The 13923-nt window shown below is 39.6% G+C and overlaps 1 protein-coding gene across 2 annotated transcripts; it reads left to right on the top strand.

The window, feature by feature from the left end:
- The first annotated feature begins 6365 nt into the window (after positions 1-6365).
- Positions 6366-13457, top strand: LOC124968846 (olfactory receptor 7G2-like). 2 transcript variants are annotated; one of them, XM_047531673.1, is made up of 2 exons: positions 6366-6388; positions 12509-13457. In XM_047531673.1, exons 1-2 carry the CDS (start codon positions 6366-6368, stop codon positions 13455-13457), a joined length of 972 nt encoding a protein of 323 aa, XP_047387629.1. The 2 variants fall into 2 exon arrangements, with proteins under 2 accessions (XP_047387629.1, XP_047387630.1); XM_047531674.1 differs by lacking the exon at positions 6366-6388 and having other exon boundaries at positions 12501-13457.
- The last annotated feature ends 466 nt before the right edge of the window (positions 13458-13923 follow it).

Below are 13923 nucleotides of genomic sequence, written 5' to 3'. Positions count from 1 at the left end.
AGTCTGTTCACATTATTTAAAATTTACAAGAAGTTTTTCCCCTAATTTTATTGAGATATGATTGTAAAAATATCATATGTGCATGTTTAAGGTAAGCATTGTGATGCTTGCAGAAGTGTTCTTTCTGAAAGATTACCACACTGCAGCTAATGAACACACCATCAGAGCTGCCATTATAAAAAAAAGAGGACAGTCTTGACACCCAATTAAGAACACTTCATCAATAAAGGTAAGGCAGGAGCCTGGATTAAATTAAGATGTACTAGTCCATATAGTGTGTGTGTGTGTGTGAGAGAGAGAGAGAGAGAGAGAGAGAGAGAGAAAGAGAGAGAGAGAGAGAGAGAGAGAGAGAGAGAGAGAGAGAGAGAGAGAGTGTGTGTGTGGTTCAGGGATCAAATCCCAGGCATTAAAACTTTTAGGCAACTGTCTTTTCATGAGCTACGTCCTTGGCATTTTCTATCTTCTCTACTAATACAGGCTGTTGCTACGTTGCCCAGGCTGACCTTGAACTTGCTATCCTTGGCTAGTGCCACCAGGCTGGTTGCAAGTCTGATATGATACAAAGTTCTAAGTGTTGACATTACAGCTCCTCATGAGAGGGGCCACTGCTGTCAAGGGACACGCCTGATGGGTAGCCTGGTGATCTAAACCTGTGCTACCTTGGGTTTGTCATCTAAAGATAAAACATAGTTTTGGCTTCTTTCTGTTCTTATAGTACTATATGCATTTGCTTCTTTCTCTTGCGTAGCTGTTCTGCTGTTTGCTCATTTATTTAATTTAATGATATGCTGCCTGTCATGTTAATGGAAGAATTTTCCTCAGGATATATTGGAGCATGCCATCCACACACTTAACTGTTAGGGCAGACAGCTTCGGTCTCTAGGAAGAGTCTTATGAACATCAAGTTCAAAGTCAGTATGTTCTCACCCTTTTTCATGACCATCTGGACGGGTGTTCTTCACCTGCTACAGTTAACTTAATGGGTAGAAGTGAACATAACTTGAATGCAAGGGACAACTTGGAGCTTTGTTTAGGAAGAAAATATTCTAGTGATATAAGGAAATCATGAAAATCCCGAGGTGGTTTGAGAATGTGAACTCTGTGCTCTGCTCAGGCCTTAGCAGAGACTGGTCATAAGAGTCAACTCAGCATTCAGACACACTGACTTGTCCAGGTGTGGCCAAGACTAACAGTGTGTCATGTCCACAACATGCATGTCCTGGGTCTGTGGACCTGACAGGGACATGATCTACCCCGTCTAATCATCTGATGATTATGAGGCACACCAAAGTTGAAGAACATGGCTTCAGGAGACAGGGCATTCAATTTTTCAAGATATAGAAAATTTCTAAGAGAAACCAATGTCTTATACTTTGTTACACTCTCGTCATTTACAAATATGTGGAAAAAACTTGGTGCCCAGCCAAGGAAGTAGGAGTTAGTGAAAACTCTGAAGAAGTAGAAGAGGAGGGACAAGTCAGCAAAAAATACATTTGAATATCCTTTAAGTACATGGTATATGTAATAAATGGATTTTTTAAAGCACTGATTCTCAATGCTTAGAGATATCAAATTGATGTATACTTTTTGTTAAAATATAGATTTCCAGACCTAATCCCCATAGCTTATCCTAAGTCCATGGTGATACAAAAGTTTTCATTAGTATCAAAGTGTGATATGACTCTTGATCCTCATCCAGAAGGCATTCATTTAATTTTTATCCCATGTTTTTTAGCAACATGGAGAGCACAAACCACACAGATGTTTCAGAATTCCTCCTTCGGGGTCTGACAGAAGACCCAGCACTGTATGTAGCCTCTCATCTTCAGCCTCTTCCTGTCCATGTACCTGGTCATCATCCTGGGAAACCTGCTCATCATCCTGGCTGTCAGCAATGACTCCCACCACCACACCCCCATGTACTTCTTCCTCTGCAGCTTGTCCTTTAATGACATCAGTTTAAGCACAAGCATAATCCCTAAGATGCTGGTGAACATGCAAGTTCAGGATCAGAGCATCACATACTCAGGCTGCCTCACCCAAAGTGGCTTGGTCATAGTGTTTGTATACTTGGAAAATTTTCTGCTTGCAGTGATGGCCTATGACCGCTATGTGGCCATGTGTCACCCCCTGAGGTACAAGGTCATCATGAACCTCTGCCTCTGTGTCCTGCTGGTCATGGTTTCAATGTCCATTAGCATTGTGTTCGGCCTGCTGCACAGTGTGATGGTGTTGCACCTGTCCTTCTGCAGAGCCCTGGAGATCCCCCACTTCTTCTGTGAACTTACTCAGTTCATCAAGCTCACCTGCTCTGATACCTTCTTTCTAAACATCCTGCTGTATATTTCATCTTGCATGTTTGATGGTGTTTCCATTTCTGGGATCATTTTCTTTTATGTTCACATTGTGTCCTCTGTCTTGAGAATGCCCTCATCAGAAGGAAAGCATAAAGCCTTTTCCACCTGTGGGTCTCACCTGCTTGTTGTCTCCTTGTTCTATGGGACAGGATTTGGGGTGTACATTAGCTCTTCAGTGACTGACTCTCCCAGGAAGACTGCAGTGGCCTCAGTGACGTACACTGTGGTTCCTTAGATGCTGAACCCCTTTATCTACATTCTGAGGAACAGGGACATGAAAGATACCTTGAGGAAGTTCCTGGGTAGGATAGCATTTCTTGTTCGATATTTCCTTTTGTTTGCTCTTGGGTTCAGTGACAGGATCATGGTGAGTCAAAATGCCTCCATTCATTCCAAATGTTCTTCTACATGGAAAGGATAGAGTTAAAATCACACAGATTTCAGAGTTGGCTTTAAAGCTAACTTTTCTTTTTGTCTAGTTCTGTGATATTTGACATGTGACTCGAAGTCTCTAAATACAGTTTCATTGCTCTGGATTCCTAGAAGCAGACCATGAAGGAAAAAATTAGAAATTAGAAAATTTAGTAGATCTCATTAAATGGAATCTTAGCAAGACAAGTTTGCAGGATGTGCGCAGACTCAGAAACTATGTAAGTCATGCTCAGCAATTTGTAGACAGTCTCTTCTCCCTGGTCATCCAGTTACAAGAAAATGATAGATAAGTGCATTTCTGTTTGAACCTCTACCTTGGGTTTGGTTTTTGTACAGTTCCAGAGAGAAGTTACAGAATGAATCCTTTTTCAAAGTTCACAGGATCCATCAAGTTGAGTGTAACTGTGGGGTTCTCATTTAGTGATATTTTATGGATGAGTCTCAGAAGAAGGAGAGTTGTGGAAGTTGGTGAGGGTGGAAAAACATTTCCTGAAAGTATCATCTGGAAAGTAGCTTCAGCTTGATCCCATGTTTGGGTCATCATGTGTTTCATCTCACAGGTAGAACTACTGGGAGGCCATGTAACTGACTTTCATATCTGATTGAGTAATTACTGACATGATTCCTGGCAAACTGTGTACTAATGAGGTCTCAGTAGCATCCACTTTGCTCGAATCCATTATTTAACAAATCCACATTGTAATACTATCTCAGTGGTTGAGATCGTTGAACAATATTGGAAGTCTATTACTGATGATATTGTTGGTTCTCAAACATTAGCTCTAATTCTAGCATCATTAGGGAATCAAGAGATTTAGTGTTCATTACAAAGATTCTGACATCATTACCCTATGTACATTTATGATTACATGAATGGTGTGGATCTACATCCGGCACATGAATGGAAAGGAAATGATGTACCCCATTTGTGTATAATTAATCAAAATGCAGTGTGCAAAAAAAGTTTAAAAAGTATATTATAATATTAAAATTTTAAATAAATTATAAAAGATTCTGGAAGAAGGATTGAAGAGATTGGGGTTTAAATCTTTATTTTGTTCTAAATGAGATGACCTATTCCAACAACTGATTTTCCTTATACACCCCAGGTGGTTGCAGATGTAGGTGTTCTGTATGGACATGATGTCAGAGATGGAAGGTTGATTGTCCTTCCATTGAATTCATTTGAAGAATACCCAATGTTATGTGGACAAAGTCTGTGAGATGCAGTTGAGCAGAAATAATGGAGAGAACTGAGCGGTGTGACCATGGCCTCTTGGGTCAGGAATCAATCATCCTGAATCCCTCACTTCTGCAGAGTTGGTCTTTAAGGACATGCACTCTTGAGATCAGAATGCTAACTAAAATGTCTGTTATAATGAGGAGTTTGTATATTGAGCCCCAGAGATTCAGACTATAGAATTCAGCCTCAGATCACCTCACTCAACAGCCATGCCCCAGGCAGGAAGCAACAACTGAGCCCCTTCCCAGAAACCCTTCCTGGCCAGTCTTCACTGATGTATTTAAACTGTCTGTATTTCCTGAGGACACATCTTCCATCTTCAATATCCAGGTGAGATGTTGAACAACATTCTTCTTGAAGCCAACTAACCAAAGTACTTTATTTAATATTTTGAAAATGTTATTCATATGTCTAATTCATTTCTTCTCTGATACATTTTAATTCATATGTATTTCATCATATGTCCATACCCAATGAATGTATTGGTATCATTCATGTTCCCTTCATTTTTTTCTACCTCACCAACATTCCCAAAGATAGTTTAGGTACATTAAAGAGTTTCCTTATATTTGCATTCATCATGGAAGGGATGGTCCCTTTCTTTACCCTTTCCTCATGTGCCTTGACACACTACGGATTTCTGAGGAAGGAACAGTATTTCATGACATTCCATAATGAACCCAACAGGAAATGATAGTATGAGAGTCTGAGAAGTGAAGCACTGTTCTGGGCACATTGTTCTATCCATTTCACATTATGAAACATCCCTCACAGTTTCTTCCAGTTTCATTCAAGGAAAATTCAATAAAATTTTCATATCTTCAAGATATACATAGTGATGGTAGGAGATGCATATATACACAGAGTGTGTGAGACCAGTGTTACACCACATGGTAATGCTGTCATAGCATCTTCCCCTTGAGGACAGGGACCATTTCTCTGCAAGAATGCTATACTTGAACCCTGATTAACTTGTGTGTTCATCTTATAATATTTTGTTTTCTGAATAGCAAGAAATTATTCATATTTTCATTTGTTTATTAACTATGTATCTATTTCATGTACTTAGACAGGAGATTTTTGAAAAAATGATATGCCACCTATCAACTTAAGAGAAGAACTCCCTTAACATAGAACAGAGAATCCCATAATGAGTTCCCTGTATATCTTAGAATTAACTGCTAAAGGAGATGGCTTATGATACGAGGTGGTAGTTTTATGAACTTCAACTATGGAGGAACCGTTTTCTAATCTTTCCTCAGATTCACATGGATGGATGTCATCTACCTGCTATCATTAATTTCATGGGTAGAGACTGACATATTTTTAAGGCAAGAGAAAGTCTAGGCGTTTTGGTTGGGAAGAAAATATTAAAGTTGCACAGGAAAACTATGAAGTCTGAGTCATCATTTAAGAATAGAAGTTCTGTAGTATTCAGAGTCATAAACAGGGCTATCAGATATATATCAGATATGTCAGAATATTTGAGCACAATCCAGTCTTAGTCTCTGTGGATGTCACATTCAAGTTGTAAGCTCATCATAACTTAGTGTCCTCATGGATGAATGAGGATGATACTAACAACTCACACATGTACAATTTGGCTAGACCTTCAGATGATCTGAAGCAAGCCAAAATTAGGGAACCAGTGCTACAGAAAACAAAATTCAAAATTTCATTCTGGCCTTTTAAAGGTATCTTGGAATAATTTTGTTTGTAAGTTGTGCCTTGTCATTTGTTTCCTTCTCAGCTCTTTGCACATAAAAGAGTGTTGGCAATCAATCATGTTTATTTTAATAAAGGAGGTGGAGGGAAAACAGGAATGATTGAAAAAGGATAGAGGGAGAGAGCAGTAGAGGAAAATATCCTGAAGTTCACTTGAAGACACAGTACCCAATATTTATTTTTATTTTTTTGGTTTCTTAATATTCATTATACATTTCTAGGATGGGGTATGACTCCAATCTCAGTGACTTGAGAGGTTGAGGCAGGAGGATCACAAGGTCAAAGCCAGTCTCAGCAACTTAGCATGCTCTAAGAAAATTATGTGAAACTTGTCTCTAAATAAAAGATAAAAAAAAGGGTTAGGAATGTGGCTCAGTGTCTAAGCATCCTGGGTTCAGTCCCTGGTACCAAAAAAAATTATGATATATGAAAACCAACCAGAGAGCTTGTTGAATCATGGATTTCAGGTCCTCCATCCCCAGTTAAAGAATTTGTCTCTATTACAAAACAAGGGCTAGAGGATGAAAATAATTCAGCATGTTTGAGTCTAATAATTTCCCCAAATTATCTATGCTTTCATGGCTACCTCTGTCTTCTGAAGGAGATCCATGTTCTACAGGATCTACAGGATGCTAGTGCTATCCATCTCGTATGACTTTGTCTTCTGAGCACAAATTGTTGCTTTTTTTGCATTTTTACAAGCCTGCAAATTTTATCTTTTCTCTCATTCACTTATTTTTGCTTTTTCAATCATATGCCACCTACCACCATAGGGAGATAAATTCTCTAAATATGCAATGCACTTCAGAATTTTATGTATATATTTCTATTAGGCAGCATAAAAGAGTTCTAAAACAAAAATCATCTCTTTTTATTGCATTCTCAGCACTTTTCACCATGTGTGAGAAAGATAATTCTCAAAGAAAATGAGGGTGAATAAATGAGTAAAGGGGAGAAGTCGAGGAAGATGAAGGAAGGAGAGAGAAGCATAGGGAAGGATTTCGATGTTCATTTGGGCTTTCATTTAAAAGAGAGAATGTTGAGCAGCAATTCTCATGTACAACTAATTAGAACAAATGGAATTTTAAAAAAAATTAAAAAGTTAAATTGTGAGGAAGTTTGTTGAATCATGCACTGTTCCTCATCCCGGAGCTCATTATCAGTAGGTCTGCTGTGGGGTCCACAGACCAGCATTTCTCACAAGTCCCTAAGTCATGCTGCTGCTGCTGCGTGGGCCCAGGAATCAGCTTTTCTTGTCATGTCGCCCATCTTTGGCTTTAGATTCATCGTTAGCATGGAACCAAGAAACAACACAGCTGGTTTAGAATTCCTGCTCCTGGAAATGACAGAGGATCCAGCACTGCAGTCGCTCCTCTTCAGCCTCTTCCTGACCATGTACCTGGTCACAGTACTTGAAAACTTGCTCATCATCCTGGCTGTCAGCTCTGACTCCCATCTCCACACCCCCATGTACTTCTTCCTCTTCAACCTGTCCTTTACAGATATCTGTTTGAGCACAAGCACCATCCCAAGTCAGGAAATACATAAAGATAAAATGTATCAAGTATTCAGGAGACCATTTTAATTCAAATTAGAGATTATAGGGCTTTTTTATATTTTTGAGATAGGATTTTTGTCATGCTGTCCAGGCCAGTTTCAAATGCCTGGACTCAAGGGATCCTGTTGCTTCATCCTCCTGAATAGCTGGGTAACTGTGCCTAGCATAGCTGGGCCATAGATTTGTATTTTTGTAGTGCTGTGAATTGATTCCAGGGTCTGAAGCCTGCTATCCAAGCACCTGCGAGTGACCTGCATCATCTGTCCCTGTGATTATTGGTTTTTAATTTAAAAACTGCCTTTTTTTCCATCTGGAAATTCTTTTTATGTTCTGGATTTCCCAGTTACCAAGAAAAAGACAGCACATTAATAGTATTATGTTGTAATTCCCTTATGTTGGTTTCAGAAAAACAATATCAGCAGTCCCACCAAAAATATTGCTACTAAAAATAAATTTATTTGGGAGGATTAAGAAATATTTAGAGTGTATCCCAATAAGAATGTACAGTCAAGTTACAAACATTTAATGTATCTAAAGAATTTTTCTTTGTATTGTACAGCTTCCAACACAACACTTTGCATGTTACTTGTTATTTTTTGATTTTTATGTTTAAGTGAATTGAATCTAACAAATGCATAAAAACCTAGCAGGATTCCCAAATCACATTCACAAAAAGAAGAATTTGGAGATGTCTGGATTTATCCTCCTCCATGCTACAAGCTTCCCTCCTCTCTTTATAAGTAACAACATTTATTTTTTCTGGTTTCTTCCATGATTTTATTTTCAATAAATCAATTTTGTCATACTGTTTAGATCCTTGGTCCATTTTAAACTTAAGTGATTTTCTTAATGTTGAGTTTTAAAGCTCTTTATATATTTCGGATAGTAGTTCTTTTATCAGATATATTTTTTGAAGATACTTTGTGTCTGGACTTCTCATTCTGTTTTTACATTTGTGTATGTGTGTGTGTGTGTGTGTGTGTGTGTGTGTGTGTGTGTGCACGTGTGTGTGTGAGTGCAGTGCTGCGGACTGAACTCAGGGGTGCCCTACCACTGAGTTTCATTCCCCATTCTTTGTGTTTTTTATTTTGTCTCAGGGTCTCAACTAACTTGGCCAGCTGGCCTTGAACTTTGCAATCCTCCTGCCTCAGCCTCCTGATGCTGGGATGACAGACATGCACCATACCTGGCTTGACAGCATCTTTTGTAGGGTAGAAACTTTTATTTATTTCTTTAAAATTTTTTTTATTTGTTCTAATTTGTTGTACATGACAGTATAATAATCTCTAGTATACATACAGAACTCTGAAAACCTAACACACACACAAAAAATAAACCATCAAATAATAATAAATGGGCTAAGAAACTAAACAGACACTTCACAGAAGCAGAAATACAATCAATTGGAATCTTTTATTTCTTGATTTAAAAATATTATAATTATGAACACAAATTAGTTATAAAAAATAATGAGATTCACTGTGATATTGGTATATATCATGTACTGATGGAATCCATCCATCCTTCTGTACCCTCTCATCTCTTCCCTATCTCACCCTACTCTCAGCCCTTAGCCGGGCTCCAATAATCCCTCTTCTACTGTTAGGTTATGTTTTTTCTTTTAATTCTTCAGTCCTCACACATGAGAGAGAACATGTAACACTTCTCTTCTCGTATCTGACTTATTTCACTTAATATGATGTCCTCCAGTTCCATCAGTCTTGTTGCAAGTGACAAGATTTCATACTTCTTTTACAGCTGAACAATATTCTGTTTTGTATATATGCCGTATTTTCTTTATCCATTCATGTGTTGATGAGCACCTGGGCTGATTTCATAGCTTGGCTGTTGTGAATAGCTTTGCAGTAAATGGGAGAATGTGAGTATGAAGGTATCTCTTTCATGTACTGACTTCCTTTCCTTCCACTTTATACCCAGGACTGGGACCCTGGATCACCCCTGGATGGTGATTCTACTTTCAGTCTTTGGAGGCACCTCTGTGCTGTTTGGCACAGTGGCTGTACTAACGTGTACTCCTATCAACAGCATCAGGGTTTCTTTTTCTCCACTCTCTTACCAGCATTTGTTCCTATTATGAGTTTTGGTAATAGGGATTCTGACTGGGGTGAGATGATTTCTCAGTGTGGTTCTGACTTGCATTTCCCTAATGACTACAGAAGTGCAGCATTTTTTTCCCTATAATTATTGGTCATTTTTATGTCTTCTTTTGGAAAATGTTTATTTAGATCATTTGCACATTTTTAAACTTGTTTTATTTGGGTTTTTGTTGTTGAGGTTTTTTGAGTGTCTTATGTATTATGGTTATTAATCATTTGTTAGAAGGATAGTTGGCAAATATGTCTCCCATTCCATAGTGTGTCTCTTCATTTCTTAAAAAAAATTTTGGTGCATTAGAGTTATACATAATATTGGGGTAATTTTGACTTAATTACGGGATACAATTTGCTGTAGTTCAGTCCTTGGTACATTTTATTTCCCTCCCCTCCCCCCTCTCCATTACCTTTCCTCTACTCCTCTGATATTTATTTATAGTTTTTTAAGTTACTACATTATGGATATACACAAAAGTGCAATTCACCATGGTAAATACACATATGTACTTAGGACAGTTTGTTCAGATTCATTCCACCATTCCTCCCTCTTCCTGTCCCTCCTGCCTCCCCCTCAATCCCCATCCTTGCCCCACTGATCTCTCTTCTATTTTTATTGCTTCCTTTGTCTTACGGAAATGTTTTGGTTTGACATGATCCCATTTGTCTCCTTTTGCATTTGCTTCCAGTTTCCTTGGGTGTCATATCCCCAAATCATTGCCGTATACCAGCGTCTTGAAATGTCTCCCCTATGGTTTCTTCTAGTAGTTTCATGGAAGATGATGAGATTCTATATGTAGAAAAGCAAATACTTCACCAAATGACTATTACAATATGTAAGGGAATCCAATAGAGTTGCAGAAGACAAATCGGCACACCAAACAAGTGTACTTTTATAAGCCAATCACAAGATTACTGAGAAAGAAATCATGAAAGTCTTCCCATTAACTTTAGCTACAAAATTAAAATACTGAATTAAAAATTTAACCAAGGAAGTGAAAGACTTCTACAATGAAAATGACAAAACACTGATGAAGGAAACCGAAGCTGTAATATGAGCGACAGTCACCAAAGCAGCAGAGCACTTGCCAAAAAACAGACACATAGATGGATGGAACATAATAGAAATCCCAGAAATAAACCCATGCATCCGCAAGCATCTGATTCTTGATAAAGATGCCAATATCTTAATCTGAGGAAAGCACAGTGCTTTTGACATAGGGTTCTGGGAAAATGATATTCATAGGCAGAAGGCTGAAATGAACACTTTTTCTCTGTACAAAAATCAGTACAACATTGATCAAAGACCTAAATATAAGGAATGTATACCTGTAAATACTAGACAAAAACATAGGTGTCCAGGCAAGAATATTTTGGATATGACCCCTGCAATGGTTAATATGAATTGTCAACTAGATTAGATTAATACATGAAGAAGATTAAGAGGTTTCTAGGTGTGTCAGAGAGGGTGTGTCTAGGAATAATTGGCATGTGGGACAGGGAACTGAAGTGGAGACACTCCCTAAGCCTGGGCAGCATCGTCCAATATATTGGAGGCTTGGGTGGAATAAAATTTGGAAGAACAAGGAAGCTGTAGCAGATGCAAGCTCGATTCTTCTTGAAGGCGTTCTTGATTCTGCTGGGATAACCTGAGGACATCAGACTCTTGCTCCTTCACTCTTTCAAAGTGAACTCTGCCAGTGATTCTCCAGGGAGTTTGCAGAAGCCTTCAGTCACCAACTGGGGCAGCATTGTTGAGACCTCTTGTTCTGAGGCTTCAGCCTCTTGGGTTGAGCAGCTACAGGTTCCTCCAGCTCTCCAGCCTGCAGATGGCCATTGTGGACTATCCTGCTTCGGAGTGTGTAACCAATCTAATAAATAGCCTTTTAATAATCATACCTCTTTAGGATCTGTTCCTCTAGAGAACCCTGACTAATAAAATTCCCAAAGCACAGGAAAAAGAGAGAAAAACAGATGACAGGATTGCATCAGATTAAAAAGTTTCTAGGCAATGCCTGTTTATATATAATTGGAAGTCAGCAGCATTCAAAGAAACAGATTAGAATCTTCTGTGCAAAATACAGAGAAAAAAATTAAGGATTCAGCAAATAATCAATGGCAATTAGGAAGAGACACCTTGAGTGTTTGTACTTTTATATCTTAGCCGTCTTTACCATTGCATTATGTATTCTCAAATGTCTAAGGCTTATTTTCATACCTAAAAGAGAATCAGGTTTTCTAAATATCATGACATAGGTAGAGATGCTTTTGTTTATAGCAAAAACAGAACTTTGTAATTTATAAGGAAATTGCCATGTGTTATGTGTGCAATGTCTGAGAAATGATGAGCATGAACCATGGAGAGAAGTGGTTGAGGCCATGGACAGATATCTGGGGTCAGGAATTCCATCATTCTGAATTCTTCTCTTTTATAGCCTGGGTCTTTAAGGTTGTGTCCTCCTGAGACAAGAATGATAGTGAAATAGCTGCCCTAATGAGGAGCTCTGGATTTTGAGCCCCAGGGACACAGAACTGCAGGAGTCAGCCTGGGACCACCTCCCTCAGCAGCCCTGCCCCAGTCAGGAAGCAGCACCTGTACCTCTTCTCCCAGAGATGAGCCTTCCTGACTGGGAGCCTACTGGCTCAATCCATCTGTCTACCTGTGCTGAGAACGGATCTTTCACCTTTAACATCCAGGTGAGATACTGAGTGTTATTCAGCACCCACCATGATGTTGGTCAAAGTGTTGCTGCCTAATAAAAGGTGTGGACGTTAGTGGAGGCAGGAGAGCAGAGGAAGGGGAGAAATAGGAAGCCGAGAGAAGACCCGATTATTGCCTTGGTTTCAGAGTATGCATGAAGGATATTGTTTAAAGTGCTGGATGTTCATGGTTAGAGATAGTAAATTCATCTGCAATACTTGCTAAGACAGGTCCTGCTGGTCCATAGCCTTAGAACTTATCATCAGGAAGGCTCTGGTGGTTCCAAGATTTTTCATTTCTATCAAGTCACCATTTGATACACTTTCTGGTTGTCCAGAAACCATTCCTCTTATTTTATTTTTGCCCCATCTCTTCAGTAAGATTCACCAGCAACATGAAGCTCACGAACCAAACAGCACTTCCAGAATTCCTTCTCCTGGGACTGACAGAGGACCCAGCACTGCAGCCCCTTGTATTCAGCATGTTCCTGTCCATGTACCTGGTCACTGTCCTGGGAAACCTGCTTATCATCCTGGCTGTCAGGTCTGACTCCCACCTCCACACCCCTATGTACTTCTTCCTCTCCAACTTGTCCTTGGCTGATATCTGTATGGGTACAACCACCATCCCCAAGATGCTGGTGAACATCCAAACACAGGATCAGAGCATCAGTTACACAGGCTGCCTCTCCCAGGTCTGCTTTGTCTTGATTTTTGGTGGTTTAGAAAATTTTCTCCTTGCAGTGATGGCCTATGACCGCTTTGTGGCCATTTGTCACCCCCTGAGGTACACAGTCATCATGAACCCCTGTCTGTGTGTCCTGCTGCTTCTACTCTGCCTGCTCCTTAGCATTGTGCATGGCCTGCTCCACACTCTGATGCTGCTGCAGCTGTCCTTCTGCACAGACCTGGAGATCCCCCACTTCTTCTGTGAACTTTCTCAGGTCATCAAGCTGGCCTGTTCTGATACTTTCATCAATAACATCCTGGTGTATCTAGTGAGCATCATGTTTTTTGGGCTTCCTCTCTCTGGGATTATTTTCTCTTATACCCAAATTGTCTCCTCTATTTTGAGGATCCCATCAGTGGGTGGAAGGTATAAAGCTTTTTCCACCTGTGGGTCTCACCTCTCAATTGTGTCATTATTCTATGGAACAGGTTTTGGAGTTTACCTCAGCTCTGCAGTTACTGACTCTACCGTTAAGAATGTAGTGGCTTCAATGATGTACAGCGTTGTCCCTCAAATGCTGAACCCCTTCATCTACAGCTTGAGGAACAGGGAAATGAAGGGGGCCCTGAAGCATCTCATCAGTGGGATGCCGCCTGTGTGATTGTGTCATGGGCCTTAGTTCTGGGTTTCTAGTATGAGCTAAAGTGACGGGAACACTGGTGAGTCAGAATTCCTGACTTCCATCATCAAGTTCCTCCAAAATGACAACATAATATGGTGTCTAAATACATAGCAACTTGGATTTCAAACCTGACATCGCTGTTTGTCCAGATCTGTGATATCTGGCAAATGATTTGTACCACATCCCTAAATTGCATTTTGATGTTCTGACTCCACAGAAGGAGAGATGAAGTCTGGTGTTTGATTTTTAGCAATTACTGATGGATCAGTCTCAAAAGAAAGAACACTGGAGTAGGCGGATAGGGCAGGGAAAGGTCCCAGGAAGGCTGTGTTAGTACCATGAAGAACAACTTCTGCATGATCCACATTAGGGCCAGATGGGTTGCTCTCCCCAGTCAGACCCAATGTGAAGCAAAAGTTCGATTTTCACCATCTTCTAAGAGATT

The sequence above is a fragment of the Sciurus carolinensis genome, chromosome 17, assembly GCF_902686445.1.
Source record: "Sciurus carolinensis chromosome 17, mSciCar1.2, whole genome shotgun sequence".
In the NCBI taxonomy this organism is placed as follows: Eukaryota; Metazoa; Chordata; class Mammalia; order Rodentia; family Sciuridae; genus Sciurus; species Sciurus carolinensis.
This window is presented reverse-complemented; position numbering and strand designations above follow the sequence as displayed.

Coding starts and splice junctions, on each gene's coding strand:
- LOC124968846 (XM_047531673.1), top strand. CDS start 6,366: ATGTTCTACAGGATCTACAGGAT. Junction 6,389..12,508: donor TTCTACAGGATCTACAGGAT/GCTAGTGCTATC, acceptor CTCTTCAGTAAG/ATTCACCAGCAACATGAAGC.